We start from the raw sequence: 25,259 nt of genomic DNA, 5'->3' as shown, positions 1-25,259 counted from the left end.
ATGAATGTAATGCATAATTTCTAATCACGAACATAATTGAACACAATATTGAACATAATTGTGGTTACTTTGACTTCATTTTGGTCATTATTCATACTTTCTACATCTTTATAGTGGCAAAAGGCAGAAAATAAAAAGGAACATACATCTTTGTCTTGTGTTAGCCACTGGAGGCTTGGAGGTGAGCATATAAAAAGGGAAAGACAAACAAGCACACAAAAGAGAAAGCGTGAGGGATATAAGAGGAATGTGAGACTAGAGGGCCAAACAGATGCTGGGGGAAGGAAATAAAAACAACCAAAGTGACAGTGGTCCCACCTTAAGCACCACTGCCCTTAACAGACCCAACCAAGACTTCAAAGGCATTCCAGGTATCATCCCTGCCCCAGAACCTTATCAGGAACAGTTTTTCAAATTGAAAGCTTCTCAACTTGCATCAGTTGAAAGTTTTTGGAAAACAAGAAAGCTTCTGGATGCTCATACTTTGATTTTTCCAAAAGAGCCAGTGTCTTGGTTGTAACCAAATATGACTAAGAATTAAATTCTGTGAGGAATAGAGATCACACCAAAATGTACTCACTGTGTCATTTCTCTGTTGCTCCAAAACCAAGTGGCTAAAAACAGCAACCATTTATTATCTCTCATAACTCTGTGAACCAGCTGGGTGTATCTGGTTTTTCTGCTTTAGGTGATACTGGCTAAGGTCACTCATTCAACTAGGCCACTCATTTAGCAGCTGTAGTCAGCTGGGAGCTCTGCTGGGGCTGAAATATGCAAGATGGCTGCATTCACATATCTGGAAGTTGGTGTTGGTCAGCTAGAATGCCATAGTTCTCCTCCACGTGGCTTCTCATTGGCTAGTTGGTTAGTTTGGCTTTCTTAACAGCATGGCGGCTCAGTTTCAAGAGGGCATATGTTTCTTGTACAAGTACTTATTGAGTCTCCGTCTGCATCATGTTTGCTAACATTCCATTGACCATGAAAGTTGCTAACATCCCATTGACCATTGACGTGGCCCAAGCCAAATCTCCTCTGCACCTGTGAAGGGACAGAAGTGAGTTGTGACTAGTTTGGGTGAGTGAGAGTAGAGTAGTTACAGGAGGTGGAAATGTGTATAAGGTAATGGATGGGTGTTGTCTGCTTATCAAGGGAAATGTTACCGCTTTATACCAAAGGCATTAATATGGACAGCCTTTGACACAGTGTATTCCAAGAAACAAGTTTATATTTTGAAATGTTTTTTTACAGCTTAGACTTTGTATGTACTGCCCATGATACCTGTGACAGTTGTCTGCCTTTATTTTGTATCCAGCAGCAAAGCCTATAATAAAACTTTAAAAGAATCCCCCCCACAAATGTGGGAAGTTACAACACAAGGACATTATTATCAAAAGGAATGATTCATTAGGAACCACCTATGTAACAGTCTATCACATTGACTGATTGGTTCATTCATTCATTCAACCATCACTTGTGGAACACCCAGACCCTAGGGATATAATAATGACCAGGACAAAATCCCTGGCACCAAGGAGCCTTGCACATTGCATTTGAGGGGTCGGAGTAGGGAGAAGGTGGCAGGAATCTGAATCCTTAACAAGTGCCCTAGGTGATTCTGACACAGACTAATGTTTGAGAATCTCTGCCCTGAACCTTTACTACCAATATTCTCAGTGGATTATTTGATTGTTAGCAGAAAACTAAGATTTGGGACAAAAAGGTCTATACAAGTCATAAGACAAATTTCTCTTACCTCACAGTTCTGCCAAATCCTAGAAAAATAGAAATTCCAGCATACCTATAGCACAGTGGTTCTCAAAGTGTGGTCCTTGTACCAGCAGTATCAGCACCACCTGGGAGCTTGTTAGAAATGCAAATTTTCAGAACTCATGTACTAAACTAGAAATTCTGGGGTTGTGGGCCCAGGTTTTAACAAGTCCTCTAGGTGGTTCTAATGTAGGTAAAGTTTGAGAATCATTGCCATATCCTAACTCTGTTACAACTGTAACATGGCATGAAGTGATACATAATATTAGGTAGTTATACTTAGATTATTAACATGCATGTGAGTGGATTGTCCAGTTCGCATGGGGAGAGGGGAAGGCGCCCAATTTGGCTGTTTTTATCAAGTATATTTAAGTTTTGGATCTGTCTTTAACTTCCTCTGCTTCCTTGGGCAAAGCACTTCGTACATCTGCCTACATCATCCCAGTCCCATAAAATAAAGGAGTGCTTCTCCTATTTATTGTCATCCTTTCCAGCACTAACTTTCCATGTTATGGGTTTTTTTTTCGTATCTATATCAATCCATATCCAAGTAATCATTAGAATAGCACGGAGAGATTAAGGAAAGGCTAGCTTTCCAAATAGACTAGACTAGAAAAAATAAGACAGGCAAATATGGAAAGACCAAGAAGCACTACTGGACAAAAAAAAAAAATCCCTAAGGAAATGTAGCCTTTCTGCTTATATAAAGTCTGTGTTAATTAAAGAACAAGAAAAACTAGAGGAGGAATAAGTGAAACAGCCAGAGACTCTCCAAGGGGTGGGTGGGGAGTTAACACTGATTTCTTGCTCTACCAGTCAGAAATATTTCACAGTGAGCTTTTGATGACTCAACCTACTTAAATCATTTGCATGAAGGACCTTGGTCTTTACCTCTGGATTTCTTTGATAGAAACACACTTGCCAGTGAGACTACATCTTGCCTTTCATGATGAACTGTGCTGCTTGTAGAGTGCTTTCACAGACACTATGTCACTTCAGTCTCACATTAACCCATCCACATCAGTGATTTTCCCAATTTTACAAACAAGCAAAAGAAAGACATGGGAGGCAATGAGTTACTCAAGTTTAGGAAGATTAAGTGTTGAATGCCAGGGCCAACACTAGACCAAGGTCCTTAGTTTTCCAATCCAGTGTTTCTTCTACCGCTTTGCCTTCAAATCTCAACGGGTGTTGGGGAGATCAAGGTGGACCTTCCTACCTTTTTCCTTTTTATCCATTTCTCTTCCTAGTTTTCCTCAGGTTGCTATCAAAGGGCACTAGGCTTGTGTCAAGGAGATGGAAATCCTAGTCTTGGTTCTACCACAGAAGGACTCAGATGAGTCACTTATGCACTCTGGGCCTCACGTAGACCATTGTTATGATGAAATTAAATTCATATTTTATGGCAAGACAAGAAAAATGTAAACATAAAATTATTCTCTGCCTGTTGGGGCTTCCTCCCTCCCCTTTAGTGTGTATTGTGCATCTGCATTAACCAGACCTCCTTAGGAGATAACATTCCTTCTTAATTTTGTAAAGAGACAGGGTGACCCACTACTAGCTTTCTACATGCAGATCTGCATTGTGCAAACTGTCAATATGTCATTTGACATATCACCCTTTGTCTCAAAAACATAACTGTGCTGTGTCTTCTAACAGTCCTCAGCATTTTCTAAAAGACTGTCTCCTGGGTTATAATCCTCAGGTTGGATCGAATAAAATTTTCCATTTCTTTCTTAGATTGACTATTGATAATTTTTTTGTTTTGTTTTTGGCCGTGCCATGCAGCACATGGGATCTTAGTTCCCCGATGAGGGATTGAACCAGTGCCCCCTGCAGTGGAAGCCTGGAGTCTTAACCACTGGACTGCCAGGGAAGTCCCTTGATTAATTTGTCATCAACAGTTATTTCCAACTTTTTCTCAATCATAGTATGAAAAATGGAATCAGAAGATATATTGGTTGACTTTTACATTTATATAGATTTAAGTTTACAGACTGTAGCTGGGGTTTAAAGGGATGAGAGAGGGCAGGCAAATGGGGGAGATTCCAAAAGGATAAAGGCAAATAGGTTTATGACAGTCAGTAAATATTTAGGGTGTGGAGTTGAGATAAGGTTGAGCTGGATTCTGCCATTTAAGACCCTTCCCTTGGTATCAATAATCAGTATCAAGGCTGCAAAACAAAGAGCTTTGAGGGAGTCTTAGGAATTGCAATTCTGGAGACACAGATTCAGGTTCTGTTCTGGGGAAGAGAAAGAGTCAGGGGCTTATATAGTCAAAAGCCATAAGGTTGTTCAAGAATTACAGTTGACCCAGCACAAGAAAGGAAATATTTGTCTTTAAGTGAGTTATTTTAGGGTAGGAGTCCGATAAGTATCTTGAGTTTCTGGAACATTGGGCAGATGTTCTGAATGCCTGTGTTAAGATAAGGGATCATAGTTCAGATTCCATCTGGGATGAGACGTGCATAAGTCACATTTCCTCAGTGGCCTAAGTTCTGTTTGGGTGAAAGGAATAAGGACGTGGAACACAGACTATTGTGGGAACCACAGGATCAATAAGTTTCAGAATCTCTCATGTACGTCTAGCCCCACTTTCACTGAAATGTCTGAATTCTGATCACATGATGCTGCTGAACAAATAGTTGGCTGTCCTGTTAGAATCTGAGAGTCAAAAGTGTGTGGAAGTGCAAACATGGTCAGGGATTTTTTTTTCTTTTAATGGATCAAAGTGGTAGGTTTGGTGGCTTTTTTTAAACTTTTTAAAAAATAAATTTATTTATTTTTTAAATTTTTGGCTGCATTGGGTCTTCGTTGCTGCGCAGGGGCTTTCTCTAGTTGTGGCGCATGGGCTTCTTATTGCGGTGGCTTCTCTTGTTGCGGAGCACAGGCTCTAGGCGCACGGGCTTCAGCGGTTGCGGTATGCGGGCTCAGTAGTGGTGGCTCGCGGGCTGTAGGGCGCAGGCTCAGTAGTTATGGTGCACGGGCTTAGTTGCTCCGCACGCAGCGTGTGGGATCTTCCCGGACCAGGGCTCGAACCCATGTCCCCTGCATCGGCAGGCGGATTCTTAACCACTGCGCCACCAGGGAAGCCTGGTGGCTTTCTTTTTACTGCCTGTTAGCATCAAGGAAATCCTTATCTATTTCAGTCAATTAAGTTTTTCAGGGTGTTTAGGGGCAAGTTAGCCTAGTTCCTTTACATGTGCCTGTATGCCTGTCTGTGTCTCTTCCTCTCCCAGGAAATTCAGAAATACTGATTCATCTGCACTCCTATCCTAAAGCAAGCCAGTTTATCAGTAGTTACCAAGTCCAGCATCTCTACAAGTAGGCCTCATCTGGAACACAAGAATTTGATTTCTAGACAGAGTATAGGAAAATTTGCTTCCAGAGCAAGAGTTGTACAACTATAAACACAGAGATGAATAAGTGAGGTGATGTAGAGGAAGGCGAGAGGGGGGAAAAATAGAAATGATGTTCCAGAACCGTGAGAGATTGAGGAAATGGGGTGGAAAAAAATGCGAGAGTGGAAAAAAATGCTTTTGAAATTGATTGAGCATGCTGGTTTATAAAATCAATTTAGTGATTTTTCAACCAGCATTTAAAAAAATGATATGCAATAGAATAAAAAAGATACAGAATGCATAGCATTGAAGGATAAATATTGTTTTGGAAACATTTAAAATATATGTAAAAATATATAAAATGTATTTATATATATGTAACTATATAAATTATAAATAAATGCGCGCGCGCACACACACCCACACACACCCACACACACATACACACGTCGGCACACAGGCCTGGGGTTGTTTTGTAAGCTATTTCTCACATTGGGTCTCTGTCCAGACTTTGAAAACTCCTGGAACATAGGATCTAAAAGAATCCAGCAAGGTAAATTCAAGGTCAAATAAGGAGGACTCTTTTCTCCTTTTGCTGTCTACATCATTTACCGGAGGGAGAGGAAAAGGGCCTCTGAGGGAGGGGACACCAGACTGAGGTCAAGCGAGGAGCAAGGGTGCATCAGGACAGGGAGGAACCCGGCGACTTCTTTCCGGATAGTCTACTGATGACCCCAAGGAGGTTGATTCTGAGCGCTTCACTTAAACGCTAAACGGAAAGAACTTCCTCGTTCATTATCCCTGAAAAGCCTCCAAAGGCGAAGGATTCGCGCTGCTCCTGAAGGTGACACTACATAGGGTCAGTCCCAGTAGAGGCGATTATTCTTTTCTGGGACAAGCAACCGGGAAGTGGGCGGGGCGTGGGAAGCGCGGGAAGGCCCGGTAGGGTCGGTCCAAAGAGTGACTCACGTCTTGCTCTGCACAGCCCACCAGAGGAACAAGCAGTTCTGCCCTTTGGGACCCATCCGCGAGCGAAGCCCCAGGGCGCTGGTAGGGTTGTGCCCTTTCCGAGGGCCAGAGACGCTCCCGGACCGTGGGCACCACCTGCCTCAGGCCTGGCCCTGCGGCAGGCCGGCTTGGCCGCCTGGTCGCCGGGCCCACGTGACCTGCCGCGCGGGCCACCGCCTCCGCCGCGCCCAGGCCCCGCCCCCGTGACGTCTAGCTACCTCAGCTTGTCTGAATGTTCCTTCTCTTTCCGCTTTCGGTAATTGGTCGGCCAGGCAGACAGCGCCCCCCCGTCCGCCCTACCCCCGGAGTCGTGGGGAACGCTGGTGGGGGCGGGGCCTGGGCTGGAGGGGCGGGGTGAGAAGGCTCCACGCCAGTAAAGGGGCCGCCCGAGCGCGGTCCGAGCCATCTACTGCTGCTGGCCCCCCGTCCCTCCAGACTCGCCGCCCGCCCCCTTCGCCGCCCGCCGCCCCCTAGCTGGTTTCATGGCAGCCGCGAAGAAAGCAGTTTTGGGGCCGTTGGTGGGAGCAGTGGACCAGGGCACCAGCTCAACGCGCTTTTTGGTGAGCCCGGGGTGCCCCTGAGGAGGTGATGAACCGGGGCGGGAGCCTTGGAACGCCGGGGCTGGGTGTCGCGTCCCCATCCCGTTCTTCCCACGGCCCGGGGCCCCGGCCGCCAGGCAAGAGGAGAAGGCCAAGAGCCCCGGAGCGGGAATTGCCACGCTGGAGCTGCCCCGCCCGGGCCTGGGGGAACGCGGCCTCTCGAGACCACCGCGGCTGAGCTGAGCAGCCCTGGCCTTGAAGGAGGAACCGGGCCGCCTTCTAATGGGGGGACTCCTCCCCCGAAGGGAGCTAGGACTCGTCGAGCGTCCGTGCAGAGCAGCCCGCCTGCAGCCAGGGACAGGTGGCCACATTGACCGCTGCTGCAGTCTTCCCCAGAAGCATTTGGCCTGCCGGGGGCAGGACGTCCTTGGATGGGGGAAGCTGTGTCACGGCTGTGGTAGCCTAACAGCGTCCTTTGGAGCAGTGGAACGAATATAGTATTAGCGTGATGATGCCTTGTCATTCTCTCCCACAGACATTGCAGAAGGTAGAATGCTAAGGCGGGGTGGGGGGCGGCGAGTGGCGGAGCACATAAGGAAAAAGTCACACTACACTGCTTTTACCAGAATCTTTATTTAATTTCGAAGATTCGTAAATTTCAGTTCTGATACTTTTCCCATTACAAAGATGACTGTCGTCTCTGCGCTTCACAGTGTAAAGCGGCAGGGAAATTCTATTTCTCTTTTTATTTACCATGTCTGACAGCAAAGTTTTGCCATAATGGAGTTCTATTTAAGTGACTTTCTGCTGATTAATTTGTTTTGGGCAATTAGGAAACTTGCTCTTAAAGTGATCTAGAACTGACTTCAGTAAGATAATTTAAAAGTAATTTAAAAAAACTATTGTTTAAGAGCCCATGCTTTCAGTGGACATTTGACTAATCTGGCAAGTTGATGTAAATATTAAATGACTACTTAGCTCCCTCTTCTTTGTCTCAAATCATGTTTTCATGCATTATTTAGTATGTATATATACTGTATGTATACATTGTACATACAGTATATATATATTTTTCAGAGCTCTGTTTAGTTGACCACTTGACCAAAACCTGCATTTGTACCTTCATTTTTTTGTTTGTTTGTTTGTTTAGTGAGTGAGTATTTTTGTTTTTTTTAAATTAATTTATTTTTGGCTGTGTTGTGTCTTCGTTTCTGTGCGAGGGCTTTCTCTAGTTGCGGCGAGTGGGGGCCACTCTTCATCGTGGTGCGCGGGCCTCTCACTATCACGGCCTCTCTTGTTGTGGAGTACAGGCTCCAGATGCGCAGGCTCAGTAGTTGTGGCTCACGGGCCCAGTTGCTCCACGGCATGTGGGATCCTCCCAGACCAGGGCTCGAACCCGTGTCCCCTGCATCGGCAGGCAGATTCTCAACCACTGCGCCACTAGGGAAGCCCCTGTACCTTCATTTTGATATTCATCTCTCTTGTCTAAAGTCAAAAGCCTTCAGTCCAGTTTTAGCTTGGTTCTTATTTAATGACTTACCCTGGTTTGAGCTGCCAAGACATAACTCTACCGTCTCTTACATTGTTTACCTTCTGATCACCCAGGGCAGGTTTCACTATGTCTTATTTTCATATAAGTGTCTATAAAGTAATCCTGAATCATACGTAAGAAACTTAGCCTAACTGGATTTGATTAATAAAATACACAATCATCACTACCATCTTCCCAAATTAAGGAAGACCATTAAGACAGTGCGCTCACTGTGGGTTGAGTTTTGAAGCCGTATTCAAGAATTGCCCACACAAATGCCTGCAGGGGCCAGGCAGGTAGAGGGAGGAGGGAAGACTGGAGAGCAGACTCAGGCTAAGGGGAAACCTATAGCTGCCAGGCAGGAACACTAGCCCCGTGCTGCCAAATCTTCAAATTCTTTAAGAAAAGCTGGTAGTCTAGAGTTTTCAGTGAAATCTTCCTGTTTTTAAATGTTGGCAACTAGTTCCTAATGGATTGTAGGGGCCAAACCAAACATAGCAGTTGTTCTCAAGTTTATGCAGCCTTTGCCCTCTGTGAAAGTGGGTAAAATATTTCATAAGTCTGTAGGCTGCCTTTTTAGTTACCAGCCTGACTGTGCCTTTCTTCCTTTTGACTTTTCACTGTTGCTGTCCATATAGCCCAGCAATCTTCTTTATCTACTGCAGGTTGTTCCTGGTCCCTCAGATTTTGTTGCCCAAGAGGCATCTTTCTGCATTGGTGGGGAAGGAATGAAAACTTCGTATCATCACAATCAGTTGTTCAGTGTCATGAGCCTTTAAAAAGTTGGGTGCCGTTTACTGTGGCTTGATCTCAGTGAGTAAGCTAAGGTGCACATTCAGAAGGTTCCTGTCCTGCTTATAGAATGATGTTTAAAAGTTGATCAATAAAGTTTCCTGCTGCTTGAGAAACAACTATGCAAGAAAGCTTCAGAGGTAGATAAAAGACTACCTGTGTGAAGGGATCCTGTGTGAAGTAGAGAAAAACTTGGGAATGGTTTAGAAAGGGGTTTTTTCCCCTTGGTTATAAGGAAAGAGGTTTGCTAAAGCACTCCCTACAAAATACAGATAATAGATTTGCTGAATAAGTGCTTCAGTCACAAGGTGATTCCCAGGAGTTGTTCTAGTCATATTGTTCCACGTTGTAATTATGACTCAAAAATATTTGCTTATCTCAGGAAAGAATACAGCAGATAAGAACTGTCATAAGGAAGCTTATAGAGTGAAAGATATTAAAATAATTTCCTGACCATTATTCACTGAATTGTATATCTCATTCAACATTCACAAGACCCATAACCTTGCTAAGTTTTCTTTTCCCTTTTTCTATGCCAGCTATATTGGCTTTCTCCCGTAAGGGACACAAGATTTCTTTATTCATGTTCTTTCATCCAAGGGAAATGCCTCCCTGTGAAAATTTCCCATATCTGCTTCTTGAAATTGTACTCTACCTCCAAATTGTACTCAACTGCCATCTCTTGGTAGAAGTCTTCCTCAAACCCTTAGTCAGAATTTCTCCCCCTTCCTATAGCATTCCTTTTTATCTGTTAATAGCTCTTAGCACCTACTTCGTGTCATTGTATATCTGCTGTACTTGAAAGCAGGAACCTCCTTTTTAAGACTTGTTCATCTTTGTATTCCTTAAAATATCTTGGTCAACATGACAAACGAACACCTGTTTTATCTACAGGAGCACTTTATACATATTTGTTGAATAGATTTTTATAGGTCAACTGAATTTTAAATCTGGTTTTCTTTTTTATCTTGTCAAAAATGTTAAAACTCTCTGACTTAGGTATGTTTGATTACTTAATTTCTTCTCTTTTAGTAGTAGACCTGCAATTTTAGAACATGTTCATTTCTTCCTCTAGTTGTCAAAGACTTGGGACCCTATGCATGTGTTTTGTACCAAAGGAAAATTTCCAACTTGTCTGATAGGAAAGTGAACTGGGCTTGGCATGTGTTTACCCAGATTGCAGAGTAGGAACTTCTTGGAAAGAGAATTAGTGTAACAGGTTTAAAGGAGGAGCCACTTCTTCCGTAAGACAAAAGCCTCAGCTTAAACAGTCAACTTCCTTCTTTAATTTGGTAACTTTACTCTTTCCCCATTAAGCTGACTGCTAAAAAAAAAAACCCAAAAAAACAAAAAACAAAGGATTAGAATGTGTTGTGACTTGAAATGTGTCAGGCACTGCATTGAGGACTTTTCCAGCGTTATCTCATTTAATCCTCGTAACAAATATGATGTAGATAGTATTATTAAGCTCCTTTACCCAGACGATTAGACCGTGCTGAAGAGTGTGCCCAAGGTTTCAGAGTAATGTGGAACTGGGATTCAAGTCCAGGTTTGTCACAGTCAGAAGCTTATCCTCCTAACACCTCCTGCCTTAGGCTCCCGAGCTACCTGAGTACAGTCAAACCTGGGTATCTAGGAGACTGGTTCCAGGACCCCCGTGGATACTAAAATCCTAGGATACTCATGTCCCTTATTATAATAAAATGGTGCATTATTTGCATAAAACCTATGCACATCCTTCCATATACTTCAAGTCACCTCTAGATTACTTAAACCTAACACAATGTAAATGCTATGTAAGTAGTTGTAAATACAATGTAGATGCTATGTAAGTGGTTGCTAGGCCCAGGGCAAATTCAAGTTTGGCTTTTTGGAACTTTCTGGAATTTTTTAAAAAATATTTTTGATCTGTGGCTGGTCGAATCTACAGAAATGGAACCGTGGATATGGAGGGCTGACTGCACTGTGAAGGGAAGATGGGAGGCTGGGGAAGGCCATTTACCAGTTCTGATTATGGTCACAGATGAATCTTCACCAAGAAAAACATACTTAAACACAGGTTTCACAATATGTAAAAAAAATGTTGCCTTTGAAAAAGTGCTGCTGGTTTGGATCATCTTGTGACTCAGATTAAGAGGGGCCTGGGCAGGGCTTAGGTGTAGTCACCTTGGATAATGGTTGTGTAACCATTTTGTTCCAATAGCCAGCATCTCTGAAGAATGACTTGAGCTCCATGCTTATTTTGGCAGGAAACATTGCCTTGACCCCGGTTGTCTCATCATACTTAGAGATCTCAAGGTTAAGGGATAGATTTCCGCTTTCTTTCTTTCATTTATGTATCCAACACATAAGTATTAGGCACCCATTAAGGGCCAGGAACTAATGAACAGTAAATTTGGTAAAACTAATTTGGCTCATAGCTCGAATCAGGCCCCTCTTATAATAAATGTAACTGTGATTCTTTTGTGTCCCCCCCCACACTAAGTTGGTTCGTTTTCTTGCCCATCACATTATAGACATGGCAAGAACATGTTCTCATCAGAGAGCTGCCACCGTCTCTTGTCCTCTTGTCTCATAGGCATAAATGTTTCGAGCCTTCAGTTTTGAGTTCCTTGAGGGGCAGAATGGTGTCTTTTTTCCCCCCTCTCTAAAGCCTAATACAGCATCTGGCGTCTGGTCGGTGCTCATTACATGAATAGACAACAGCAGAGAGAGACCTCCAGGGCTTGATGTGTTGACTAGAACTCTTGGACTGAAAGACTAGAAAGGGAGAACTTGCAGGGTCTTGGAAAAAGTTGAATTTGGTAACTATAGCTATGTTAGATGTATGAATATGCTATTTAATATAATTTCCTTTTTTAAGAAAAATATAATGCCATTTGCTGTGTTTACTTCTGTGGCTTGTTGGAAGATGCCATTATGCCTTCTGTGGTCAAGTTTGCAATGTAACATGTTTGTAGCTAATATTTTTATTTTAGGTCCTGCAAATTTACATAGTGTTTTAGAGACGGAGTTTATATTCCTGAAAAATGTCTGACTTATCACACAGTAAAGTTTAGTGTGGCATGAGTAGGCTAGTGGGGAAACCACGTGGGGAGGGAAGTGAATGCATGTTTATGATGGGATGGCTGAGTTAGTCATAGGGTGAGTGAGGCAAGCATGAAAGACAGTTACTTAGCAAGGACTGCATTTCGTTTTTATCTCTCCACTACTCCCCTTCTGCTGAGACAGAAGACATGCGTTGTTTCAGAAAGTCCTCTTCTTCTTTTTTTTTTTTTTTTTTTGCGGTACGCGGGCCTCTCACTGCTGTGGCCTCTCTCGCTGCGAAGCACAGGCTGTGCTCCGGACGCGCAGGCTCAGCGGCCATGGCTCAGGGGCCCAGCCGCTCCGCGGCATGTGGGATCCTCCCGGACCGGGGCATGAACCCGTGTCCCCTGCATCGGCAGGCGGACTCTCAACCACTGCGCCACCAGGGAAGCCCAGAAAGTCCTTTTAAAACAATTTTTATAGAAGTAATTTTCCTTGTTTCTTCAGCTTTTTAACTGTCCCCCTTCTCCAAATCTGGAATTGACCACGATTTAAGCACAATTGTAAATATAGAGCTAATGACCTCTAATTCTAATTCTCCCCTTATGATAGAAGTAGTAATAGTAGCAGTAGTAGTAATAATAATAATAAGTAGCAGTAGTAGTAGTAGCAGCAGTAGTGGCAACATCTTTTGGGTTTATGCTATGCGCCTGCACTGTGCTGAATTCCCTTCCTATGTGAAGTTGTTTCTTCAGCTTTTAATTGCCCTCCCCCAGCAAAAACAAAATCTGGAACTGAGACAGGATTTGGGCTTAGAGATGAATACAGAACTGGTGATTTTTTAAAATTTATTTATTTTATTTATTTTGTTTTTGGCTGTGTTGGGTCTTCATTGCTGCACGGGCTTTCTCTAGTTGCAGCGAGCAGGGACTACTCTTCGTTGTGGTGCACGGGCTTCTCATTGCGTTGGCTTCTCTTGTTGTGGAGCACGGGCTCTAGGCGTGTGAGCTTCAGTAGTTGTGGCTCATGGGCTCTAGGTGCACAGGCTTCAGTAGTTGCGGCACGCGGGCTCAGTGGTGGCTTGCGGGGTCAGTGGTGGCTTGCGGGTTCTAGAGCACAGGCTCAGTAGTTGTGGCACACTGGCTTAGTTGCTCCGTGGCATGTGGGAGCTTCCTGGACCAGGGCTCCAACCCGTGTCTACTGCATTGGCAGGCGAATTCTTACACTGCACCACCAGGGAAGTCCCCATTTTCCATTTTATTTAATAATTTTTTCCTAATAAGTACCTGATAGACCACAGTTTTTTAGATATTCAACAAATATTTATTGATTATGAAACCCTATGCCAGGCACTATTCTAGGCCCTAGAGATGCTTCAGCAAATAAAATGGGACAATTGGAGTGGACATCCTAGAGACTTACCCAATGCTAAGTTGTAAATTACTGGGCTATTACATGGGCTTCAGCCAAGTGCCTTTTATTTATGATGTATCAAGTTAACCTTTGCCCTGTAAGATATTTTATCTCCTCAAAGGACTTGAGAATTTGCCTTCTTGCTTTCATTATGTTTATTACTTCCTCCCCCAGAAATGATGTGTGTGGTGGGGAAGGAGGGGAGCGGCAACCCGACCCACTGTGTGTTTTCCCTTATTACTTCCTTTCTTAGTCTGCATTCAGCAAGTAATTTTCTTCCACAGGAAACCTAGGCCTGGAAACACTTTCTTAATTGGATGTGCCTTTACTGCTGCAATTATAGTGATTTTGGAAGTTAGTTTTAATTAAAATATGAATCCTTGCTCTGAAAGACTAAGTAATTTGATACTTAAATATAGGTACACCCAGGTGAGAAATAAATATATCTGAAAAAAGGTTGCTAAGTTTTTAAGAAGTGTTGTTTTAGTGGTTTTAAATTTGTGGAGGCTTGTACTGCACTTCTTCTTTGGTAGCTTTCATTCATTGGTTTTAATGTTTTATCATCAAGGGTCACCAATTCATGACAAGCATGTCACAGAGGGCACTCAGCTTGATGCCGGGGCACTCTTCTCCCCCTGCTGATGTGGCTCTACTTACCTCTCCTAAGAGCTAGATGTATTGTTACACTTCCCTTCAAAGGAATACTTTCCTGCCTGGGCATCTATTGACTCCTGTCTCCACATCCAAGGTAGATGCAGAATGGAACCTTATACTATCACCATCAGCATTTGGCCAGCTCTCTTTTATTTTTGGTTTTCCTATTCTCTCAAAGAAATCCATACTCTTAATTGGTGGATGTATTAAGTTTCCTACACCTGGAACCATTTGTTTTAAAGAATGAGGCATTGCCTCTTTAGTTTTATCTTTAATAGATTTTCATTTATCTAAAGAGAAGTTATTATTTCTTAAGCTACCTTATAACTTACATGATTCTATCTGAAGAGAAAGTGGAACATCTTGTAAGGCATTTCGTCTGAAATGATTTGTCTATCAGTGAATAAGAACTTCAGTTGCTGAGTAACTTTTAAACATCTTTGCTCTCTACCTCCATTTTTACCCTAATATTGCAATATATTTTTCAGGTTTTCAATTCAAAAACAGCCGAACTACTTAGTCATCATCAAGTGGAAATAAAACAAGAGTTTCCAAGAGAAGGGTATGTTTCCTAATTTAATATGTAAATGTACATCATGTTTATTAGTCCATCTCACCCCACCTGCCCTGTGCTTTTGTAAAGTAAACTTAACCAAACACCCTCCTGAGAAGACGTGAGGGATAGGTATTAGTCAAAAAAAGAAGCAGTAACTTGGTAGCTCAGCAAAAACATGTGGATGATTGATGGCTTAGGAATTCAGTGACAAAAGGAAGCGATAATAAAGTAATAAAGCAAAGGAGTGTTAGATATCAGAAATTCCACGTTGACTTTGAAATCATTTAGTGCTGTGTCTCCATCATTGCCAAACTGCTGCTTTACTGATTTGCATGGAAGGGTTTTTTCCTTAAATAAAAATATGTTTTTAAAAAAACATTCATATATCTTATCATCTAATACTAAAATCATCCTTTTGGGGAATAATGTTCATATATAGTAATTGTGATATTACTACTTATATATATGTATTATATAGTACATATACATATATTATACAGTATTTTATTTAAAAATTGATATTCATAATACAACCACTTTGGAAAACTGTGCAGCAGTTTCTTATAAAATTAATCACACATCTGCAACATTCCACTCTTAGGAATTTATCCAAGAGAAATGAAAGCATATGCCTATAGAAAGACTTATCTACATGAATGTTTATAGTAGCTTTGTTCATACTAGCCCAAACTGGAAACCCCTCAAATGTCTGCCATCAGTAGAACGATAGCAATGAAATACTGTTTGACCGTTTTTCAAAAGTGACCTGATACATGCAATGACATGGTTGAATCTCTTTGATATCCTGGAGAGTGAAAAAAGCTGGCCACAAAAGAATACATCCTGCATGGCTCTATCTGAAATTCAAGAAGAGGCTAAACTAATTAGGATGATGGAAATCCGAAAAGTAGTTGCCTGTGGAGTGTGTGATTGACTTGAAAGAGGCATGAAAGAACTTTTCTGGAGCAATGGAAATATTCTAAATCTTGACTGGGGTGTTGGTTAGATTGGTATAGACATTTGTTAGAACTCAACAAATTGTGCACTTTCAATCTGTTCATTTCATCATAAAATTTACTTCAATTTAAGAAAGAGAGGGAAAACAGTGTCTTACCAAATTTTCCGTTAAAAATTTTCTCCTATGTTGTAGAGAATTCCTTTGTTTAATAATAAAAGCTATTGATATGTTAGCAGCATTAGAATGACCGTCCGCAGGCCTGATCCCAGTGCAATTTAGAGAGAGAATAGCTAGACTTGGAGGGACAAAAATTAGAAATATGTGGAAGGAGATTGGGTTTTGGAAAAAGAGAATTTAGAGACAGAACTCAAAGCTCAGGAAAGCCAGGCAGACCTGAGGAAGGCAGAGAAGAAAGGCATTTGGAATACCCTTGCTACTTCCAGATACTAGCGTAGGATTCTTTTAACTTGTGTCATTTCTACTTTTGCGTAGAAAAAGTATGCCATTTGTTTCTCCCAGGTATTGTTCCTTTTCATTTATTATGAGCCATTCATCCTTCTGAGGTCCTTGTACCTTAACCACAATTGCACTGGGATTGGGTCTGAAAACTGGGACCAATCACTTGTCTACATGAAATAGTTATTGGAAGGAATGTAAATTTTTTCCCTAAATTCTAACAAAACATTTTAGGAAATAAAATGACAAAAGAGATTAGTATACTTATTTGACTTCTTAGAATTTGTTTTGCTTCATAAATAAATAAATACACAAATATATAAGTAAGTAAATGAGGAAATCAATGTATCAAAAGAATAATATCTATATCTAGTCTGTTTAAAAATGACTAATGATGGGCTTCCCTGGTGGCACAGTGGTTGAGAGTCCGCCTGCCAATGCAGGGGACACAGGTTCGTGCCCCGGTCCGGGAGGATCCCACATGCCGCGGAGCGGCTGGGCCCGTGAGCCATGGCCGCTGAGCCTGCGCGTCCGGAGCCTGTGGTCCGCAACGGGAGAGGCCACAACAGTGAGAGGCCCGCGTACCGAAAAAAAAAAAAAGAAAAGACTAGTGAAACATAAAGATAGTATATCAGAATTCATCACACCCACAGAATATAAAGAATTGGGGAAACAGTTTCTTACTGGATTTGAAAAATAATTTAAAAATAGGTAGAATATTTGCTATTTGTGGCCTGGTATTACCTCCTTTCAAATAATTAATTACTATATGAAAAATAATAAAAATGTAAAGTAAATAGTCTCTTCTTTAAATCATTTCTTTAGAATATTGGATATGCTTTGCTTATCTGATTTTCTTCGATTTGTGCAGCCACTCCCTCATAAGTGAACATCTCTAGAGAAATAAATTATATCTGTCTTGCTCTCTTGTGGACTAACCAAATACATTCTTTTGTTTGAAGATGGGTGGAGCAGGACCCTAAGGAAATTCTGCATTCTGTCTATGAGTGTATAGAGAAAACGTGTGAGAAACTTGGACAGCTCAATATTGATATTTCCAACATAAAAGGTATTTTTAATATTTTACTCTATATATGGTTATCTCAATTAAATTCATTCATTCAGCACATACTTGAGTGCCCATGCAGTGGCAAGCATTTCTTTGAGAACTGAGGATACAACAATAAACAGGAAGATTAGGTCCCTGTTCTCATGAAGCTTTTATTTTGGTGGGAGTGAGACCAACAGTAAGAGCAGATAAGTACCAGCTAATTTCAGATGCAGATAAGTTCCATACAGAAAGTAAAGCCCAGTGGTATTCTAGAGTGTGCATAGAGAGGCTTCCTTTAGATTGGAAGGCCAGAGACGTCCTCTCTGAGGAGGTGACACTTTTGCTGCGGTGTCAAAGGCCAAAAGGGGCCAGCCATGCAAATATCTGGGGGGAAAATGTTTCAGGAAAAGAAAGCAGCACATGCAAAGGCCCTGAGGTGGGAATAATTTTGGCCCATTCCTGGATTAGAAAGAAGGCCAGGGCTTCCCTGGTGGTGCAGTGGTTGAGAGTCTGCCTGCCGATGCAGGGGACACGGGTTCACGCCCCGGTCCGGGACGATCCCACATGCCGCGGAGCGGCTAGGCCCATGAGCCATGGCCGCTGATCCTGCGCGTCCGGAGCCTGTGCTCCACAACAGGAGAGGCCACAACAGTGAGAGGCCCGCGTACCGCAAAAAAAAAAGAAAGAAAGAAAGAAAGAAAGAAGGCCAGCATGTCAAAAATACAGTGGAAGAAGGGTGACAGGTGAGGTTGGGTGTGTAAGGGGTTTCAGAAGGAACTGAAATCTGAGACGTGGATGGGGCCTTGTCGGCCACAGTTAGGAGTTTGGATGTTATTCTTAGTATCACAGGGAGCCACGAGAAGACTTTAAGCAAGGCCATAGGGGATGACAGGATCTGACTTGCAATTTAAAAACAACTTCCTGACTGCTGTATGGAACAGTGTGGAGAGTGAACAGTAAAGGCATAAGTGTGGACACAAGGAGACCAGTGTGGAGGCCACCATGGAAGTCCCGAGAGAGAGGACGATGACTTGATTGACAGTGGTAGCAGTGGAGGTGGGGAGAAAGGGCCAGAACTTGCTGATGGATTGGATGTCAGGGTAGCAGAGAGAGTAGTGGGGTGGGGGGAAGAGATGGGTCACAGATGAGGCTTGGGGTTTTTGCTGGAGCTCCTGGATGGATAGGGATGCCCTTTACTGGGGAGAGAAAGACTAGAATAAGGAACAGCTTGGGGAGGGGGGAGGTTGTTTGAAATCAAAGCACTTCACTTTTGAAATCTCCCTTAAATAACTGTCTGAGCGTGTTAGGTTATTACAAGTATCTCCCTTTAATTCCAGGTTATTACAAGTATCTCCCTTTAATTCCTAGTAGTTTTAATAGAATATCTACCTGAGTTTGGCTTTGCATCATTCATAAGGGAGAAAAAAAATAACCCAGTCATCTAAAATTGATATGCTACTAGTGTAAAGGGTGGAAGCATAATGTGGTAATTGCCATCTCCTTAGAGTTTAAATTTTTCAAGTTCACCATTCAAGGGCTACGGTTTTTTTCTTTCTTAGGTAGTTTGACTCTAGATAGGGGGAACCATCAGTTGGTGGTGGTGGTTCCTTAATTCATGTCATCTTGGCTCTGAAATTTACCAGCACTCCTGAGTTGAAACATTGATTTTTTTTTCAGACTTTCCCTTATTTGTATAACTAAAACTCACTTTAAAAAAGGCTAAGTATAATCAAGACCAGTCATTCAGCAAACTCAGAGTGCCTATGATGTGCTAGGTGTGCTAGGGAAACAGTGGAGCACAAATAGGGTCGTGCCGCTGTCCAATGGGGGAAACATGTTAATCCAATCGCAGATTAATGGAAAATTGTAACAGTGATATTTCTGTTACTGCAGATTTTTACAAGAAATACCCGTGTACGATTTGATAACAGTTTTGTTAACACTTTTTTAATACCCTACCTTCATTTTATCCCTACATCTAAGTGAAGTACTTCAAACTTCTTTTAGAGTTGCATTCACCAAGTTTTAGAGTCCTGTGTCCAAGTGATTGTTGGTCAATTTCCTTGAACTGTCCTCACAGCTTTCATGGTCTAAACAGTGTAAACATGTAAGAGGCATTCAGTAGCATACTCTGTTGTCGAAATATCCATTACCAGTGATGTAAATAATCTAGGTGGCGGAATGCCATGTTCACGATGTAGATTCCAGAGCCATTGGCCATGATTTTGACCTCATTCTACCTCCCTTTCAGGTAAGGTAGGCTGCGGCATGTTGGCCTTCTGGACCCACTCAGGTGGCATTCTTTTTTTCTCTTTGTTTTTGTGGTGTTCGTGAAGATGACACATAACTCCAGTCCAGGTCACTTGTCTTCCACTTGCACTGTCTGTAAGAATACTGAGCACACAGCTCTCTGCTCTATGCTCCTCTGTGTCTGGCCAGTGTGAAACCCATACCTGAACCAAAGTGACCCAGCACTTCCTTCTCAACAACTACCAGCCTATGGCCAAGGAAGAGAACGTTCCACAAGCCCCTCCATACCAGGCCAGTTGTGTTAAAAAATTTTTTTCCCAGATAATGTATTGAATTGGCACTGTCAAGGGCCAAGCTTTTGCTTGCCTATATAGAGCTCTAGGTCACAGAACCCTAATGCTGTAAAGGATCTTCCATCACTTAGACCTAGCTGCAAATGAGAGAACAGGGACCCTTTGCAGGTCGTGTAGCTATTTAGTGGTGGTATAACATGAAAGCACAACTGCCCTGTCTCCTGGTCCAGTGCTCTCTTTCCTGAGCCACAGTGATAATAACCTCAAAAACCACTTGAGTTTTTGGTTCCAAAGTGGCAAAGAAATGAGTTTTTTTCCAGCTAAAGGGTGATTCATTTATCATCTTACCTGGTAATCATTGAGTTCATCATAGCTGGTTGTATTTCTTTGGCAAACTCCAGTTTCATTGGTTTTAGTTGTCCTCATCTGCCAAAGTTTGTTGATTTCAGGTCCCTATGAACAATGTCTCCAAAATTAAAGTTCACTTTCCAGTTTAGCAGCTCACGTGAGCCCAAGACAAGTAAATGGGCTGCTTCTTTCCATCTTGGCTTAGAGGGCTGGGCCACTCTGTTTGCCTGTCACTGGACTGAAGGAAATACAAACTATAAAGAGTTACAATACCCAATAGTCTCATTCATCCTCCCTCATGAGATACAAGCAAAATACAACATACACTGTTACAAAGTTGAGAGCATCAGGTCCTCGGTGATTAGGTTAGATAGTAGTTCTCACACCCTTAGAGGACAGGGAAGCCCGCACACCCACTGCCTCGCCCTAGCCAACACATCCACCCACCTTTCCTTCGCCTCTGAGACTCTCGGCCTCTCAGAAAGGCACTCTTTGTCCTAAAGGGCTTCCCAGCAATGGCCACATCTCCCTTGCAAGTGGTATAACTTGCCACAAGCACACGTCTGCCAGACATGGAAGCTTTCTACCCCTTCCCAATGGCTCTTTTAGTAGTCCCAGAGCCTTCCTCTGGGGCTCACATTGTTTTGCTATGTGCGTTTATTGGGTTGTTGTTGTTGTTTTCTCCAGAAATGTGTTCCAATTAGAAATTATAATTTTATTTTTAAATAAGGGTGCATGTCATCTATAATTCCACCAAGACAACAATGATAACATTCTGGAGTATTTCCAAAGGCTTTTTTCTAAGTATATTTTCTTAACTGTGATTATAACTTTTCACAGGCAATATTAAGGAAAATTTAACCAGATTCTGAATATAGCATTTAACTAGTTAATTGTACTAATGACACTCAGTTTTGAGGAAAAAAATCCCCTGAAAAAGAATATATGGATGAAGCATGGACCTGCTAGATACGAGAGTAATGTGTTAGGTTTTATATTGTCCAGTGATTTTAGTATCTGTAGCTAAAAGACTTGCATGTCACATTCATTTGCTCTTATGGTAGGTGAACTAGGGTGGAGGATTATAAAACCTAAACATGTTATTCTGAAAAAGAAGGAATTAAAATTAGGAACTATTAAGAGAAGCACATGTGCTGGGATTAGCAGTCAGAAAAGTTTTCTTTAAGAAACATAGAAAAACATAGAGGATATTAGGGTAAAAATGCCAAGAAATTAGCACAATTAGAAGTTCAGAAGTTCAGAGGCAATGCATAAGGCCTGTGTCGGGAGAAACCAGTACTAGACTTTTCTGTGGCTGGAAGAGAATCCTGAGAAGCTGGTTCACTGGACTTTGATTGTCTGAAAGAAAAGCAATTTTGCTTGGCACTAAGGAACCAAATTAAGATAGAGGGGAAAGAAGAAGTGGTTAGAGTGAAACCTGTGGCTAATGAATCAGATCGAAATAGCTCTAGATAATGTTCTGAATACCAACCAGTTAGAATGAGCCAATAAAGAAAGGTAGCATGAAGGGCATAGAATAGAAACTCCAGGATTGGGACTTCCCTGGTGGCACAGTGGTTAAGAATCCACCTGCCAATGCAGGGGACACAGGTTCGAGCCCTGGTCCGGGAAGATCCCACATGCCGCAGAGCAACTAAGCCCGTGAGCCACAACTACTGAGTCCACGTGCCACAACTACTGAAGCCCGCACGCCTAGAGCCCGTGCTCCGCAACAAGAGAAGCCACCGCAATGAGAAGCCCGCACACCACAACGAAGAGTAGCCCCCGCTCGCCGCAACTAGAGAAAGCCCGCGGGCAGCAGTGAAGACCCAATGCAGCCAAAAATAAATAAAATAAATAAATTTATAAAAAAAAGAACCTCCAGGATTGCAACTAAGGAAGCAGCCAGCTAGTTAATGGGAAATTAATGCAGTGGGGAAGAATAGGAGAGTTTAGTAGACCATGAATTCATTGTGAGCCCTCATTGTAAAGTTGTCACATATCACGTTCACAATACTCCACCTTAACAACCATTGCCAGGGTCCCGCCGTGGTCTCTAGCCTCTGCTGTGCCCACAGTGCTGCTGGGGAATTCCTTTATGTGTCCCACTTAGCTCAGTCCCATTCTTTGCAACTGGTACTCCAGTCTCTGTGTAACAATGATGACAGTGAATGGCAGCAATAAGTGACATTTGTGGAGTGGTTACTGTGTCCCAGGCACTGTTTTAATATGCATTAACTTAGGTTTTCCTTTTTGTAACCCTGTAAGATGGGAACTTTTATCATCTCCATTTTCCAGAAGATAAAACTGAGACCCAGGATCACGCTGCTAGGAAGCGGAGGAGTTGGAATTTGAACCCCAGCAGTCTGGCTTCAGAGCCTGAGCTCTGTTGAATAGCACCCAAGCTTCACAGTCCCTGTATTCACAGATAACCTTGCGCTCTACTTCGCAGAGAAAGTTGAGGCTCTGGGGTCTAAATTCCTCAACTTCCTGTCCCAGTACTTAATGGCCGGATCTCTTGCCCCCTTCCCTCCATCACAAGGGAAGCAATAGCCTTCCACCCTACTGAGGCTCCTCCCTCCACCTGTGTATTAATCCCATTCCTTCCTGTCACTACAACAATCAGGACTGTGTCCCATACATTTCCAGACCCCTTTCCCCCCACATTCTCCTTTCTCTTCCTTTATTCCTACAGACCTTTTGGCCTTCTATTTTTTAAAAAACACCCCCAAATCTCTTCCTTTTACCCTATGCCTCTAGGTTTCCTGGTAGTAGAATCTCATTCATCTTTATACCTCTAGAAAAGGTGTTAAATAAAGTAAATATATTTGTGTTGGATAAAGATTATTTAGAACAAGGGAGCTGCTGGTCCCCTTCAGCTCTCTGTTGGTCAGAACATTCCTAGTGTGTCTTATTCTGGGTGTACAGCTTGAGTAATTTGGACAGATAGTTGCATGTTCCTAGGAGAGGTGGTGAAGGGACTTTAAACCATGCCCTATGGAGGTGGGGCAGTGGAAGGAAATTGGGCTGTTTAGCCTAGGCAGGGGAAGAGAAGCCTGGAGGGACAGAATAGCTGCTTCAAGTGTGAAAGACTGACATGTGGAAGAAGGATTTACCTTGTTCTTTGTATCTCCAAAGAATGTGGCAAAGATCTATAGGTGGAAGCGATGAGGAAACAAATTCTTTTTAAATAGCAAAGCTGTACAGTAGAGATTTGTTTGCCTGGAGAGAGGTAGTGAGTATCTTGTCACTAGAAGTGCTGTCTGAATGCTCACATAACAGGCAATTCCAGAGATTGTGTAGCCTTTAAGGTCTGTCCTAATCTTAAATTGTGGAAAAGCTCCATCCTTTAGCCCAGTGTGTGCAACTCTACACAGGAGAATCACCTGGGGAGTATTAAGAAAAAATACCAATGCTCAGATGCTACCCCAGGTTAGTTAAATCAGAAGATTTGGGTCAGGGCCTGGGCACCGGTATTTTTTAAAAGCTCTGCAGTTGATTCTAATGTACAACCAAGTCTGAGAACCTCCAATTTAGCCAAATCAAGCCGAATTGAATAAGATGGTATGGAATAATATTTTACTTATAGTAACTTACTGTAACTATAGCCCTTGAGTTGTATATAGGTTAGTATAATGTAATTGCCATCACATACTGTACTTATGCCTGATTCAAACGCTATGTCTTTGTTTGTTTGTTTGGTTGGTTGCACTGGGTCTTAGTTGCGGCTCACGGGCTCCTTAGTTGTGGCTCGCCAGCTCCTTAGTTGTGGCACATGGGCTCCTTAGTTGTGGCATGCGAACTCTTAGTTGCGGCATGCATGTGGGATCTAGTTCCCTGACCAGGGATCGAACCCAGATCCCCAGCATTGGGAGCATGGAGTCTTAGCCACTCTGCCACCAGGGGAGTCCCTCAAACTCTATGTCTTGTAACATTATTAAAATACATGAAGAAAACTGAATTTCTAACTAAGCATAATATGAGTTTGCCCAGCATGAAGGATTTTATCTATGACTATTTTCTCAAAATATAGGCATGTGTGCACACACACACACGGAGGGAAATTTCTTGTGGCAGTTAGTAAATAAACGAATGAGGTTATTGTTGGTCTCCTCAGCATGATAAATTGGGTATTGTAAATTTGGGAAGTTACTGCATTCCCTATTTATAAGGCAACCTGAGAGTCTTTTATTTGGCTATTGATCTGGGTCCATGTAATGGTGTGCTGGTAGTGAAGCAGGAAGAAGTCTGTAGAAAGAAAAAGAAGTAGTTGACATTGGTGGTTCGCTTTGCCTGGGCCAGTGAAAGAAAATCAACTCAATACCACCACAGACGTTCCAAATGTTTTTTTTCAAATTTTTATGTTTAGTTGTGCCTGTAAAAAAAAAAAAGTGAGAACTATCCTCAGATTTCTGCTTGTTTTTTTAATCCTTTCTGTTTAACTTTCTCTTTAAAGCTATTGGTGTCAGTAACCAGAGGGAAACCACTGTAGTCTGGGACAAGTTAACTGGAGAGCCTCTCTACAATGCTGTGGGTAAGCTGTTGTGCATGGATGTCAAACTCAAGGCCTTTCTCCACTTGCAGGTGTTGTCATACTAAAACATCTGGCTAACAAAGCATGTAGTCATGTTCCCTGTAATCTCATGGGTTGGGCTGAAGAGTCCTCTAAGAAATGAGTTGTTATATATTTACCATTTTCAGATAGTTATTCCCAATTTGAATTAACTCTTTCCTATGCTTGCCCCTTCCTGATAATTTGTATTATACAAATGAGTCATTGTTGCCAGAACTTTTTATAATCCCTGCTGTTTCTGACACCTGAAAGGGATCTCACCTCCTCCTCCCCTCAAAAATCAAGATTACAGATGTCCCCATTCCCTTCTCTACCTTTCCATAAAGTACTTGTATACTTGTTCTTCCCATCTAGAAATTTGAATCGACTCTGTTGAGCTTATGAAAATAAAATGTCAAAATTTTAGCTCCTTCTGCTACAAACTTGGCTATTTCAGCAGGGGTTCAAAAGCTCAATCTCAAATATACCACCATTAGATATCACATCTTATTAAATGTAAATAACCATGGGTATATTTTAGCCTCACTCTTAGTAGCACATGACAGTTGAGCACTGAATGACACTGTCACTTGCTAAAAGGAAAGTTTCGTTCTAAATATAGTCGCTAAAAGGTGTTATTCTGTCACAAATAGCAAAGCACAATTTTTTTGTCAATAAAGTAACAGGTTGTGGGTTGGATAGTGGAGGTAGAAGTTGTCAGAG

General features: G+C 42.3%; 1 protein-coding gene across 5 annotated transcripts in view; it reads left to right on the top strand.

Annotated features, from left to right (window-relative positions):
- The first annotated feature begins 6,456 nt into the window (after nucleotides 1–6,456).
- Nucleotides 6,457–25,259, top strand: part of GK (glycerol kinase) — a 75,515-nt gene continuing 56,712 nt past the window's right edge. For 3 of the 5 annotated variants that reach the window (XM_081222367.1, XM_081222366.1, XM_081222365.1), the window contains exons 1-4: nucleotides 6,458–6,676; nucleotides 14,561–14,634; nucleotides 17,005–17,111; nucleotides 24,441–24,518. In XM_081222367.1, the coding sequence (XP_081078493.1) occupies nucleotides 6,599–6,676; nucleotides 14,561–14,634; nucleotides 17,005–17,111; nucleotides 24,441–24,518 (337 nt within the window). In that variant the 5' untranslated portion in view covers nucleotides 6,458–6,598. Of the gene's footprint in view, nucleotides 6,677–14,560; nucleotides 14,635–17,004; nucleotides 17,112–24,440; nucleotides 24,519–25,259 lie in introns of all 5 variants that reach the window. The other 2 variants (XM_081222364.1, XM_081222368.1) reach the window with 2 other exon arrangements.

The sequence above is a fragment of the Mesoplodon bidens genome, assembly GCF_964165515.1.
Source record: "Mesoplodon bidens genome assembly, chromosome: X".
NCBI classification, from domain to species: domain Eukaryota; kingdom Metazoa; phylum Chordata; class Mammalia; order Artiodactyla; family Ziphiidae; genus Mesoplodon; species Mesoplodon bidens.
The sequence above is the reverse complement of the archived record's forward strand: the minus strand, read 5'-3'. Positions and strand labels throughout refer to the sequence as shown.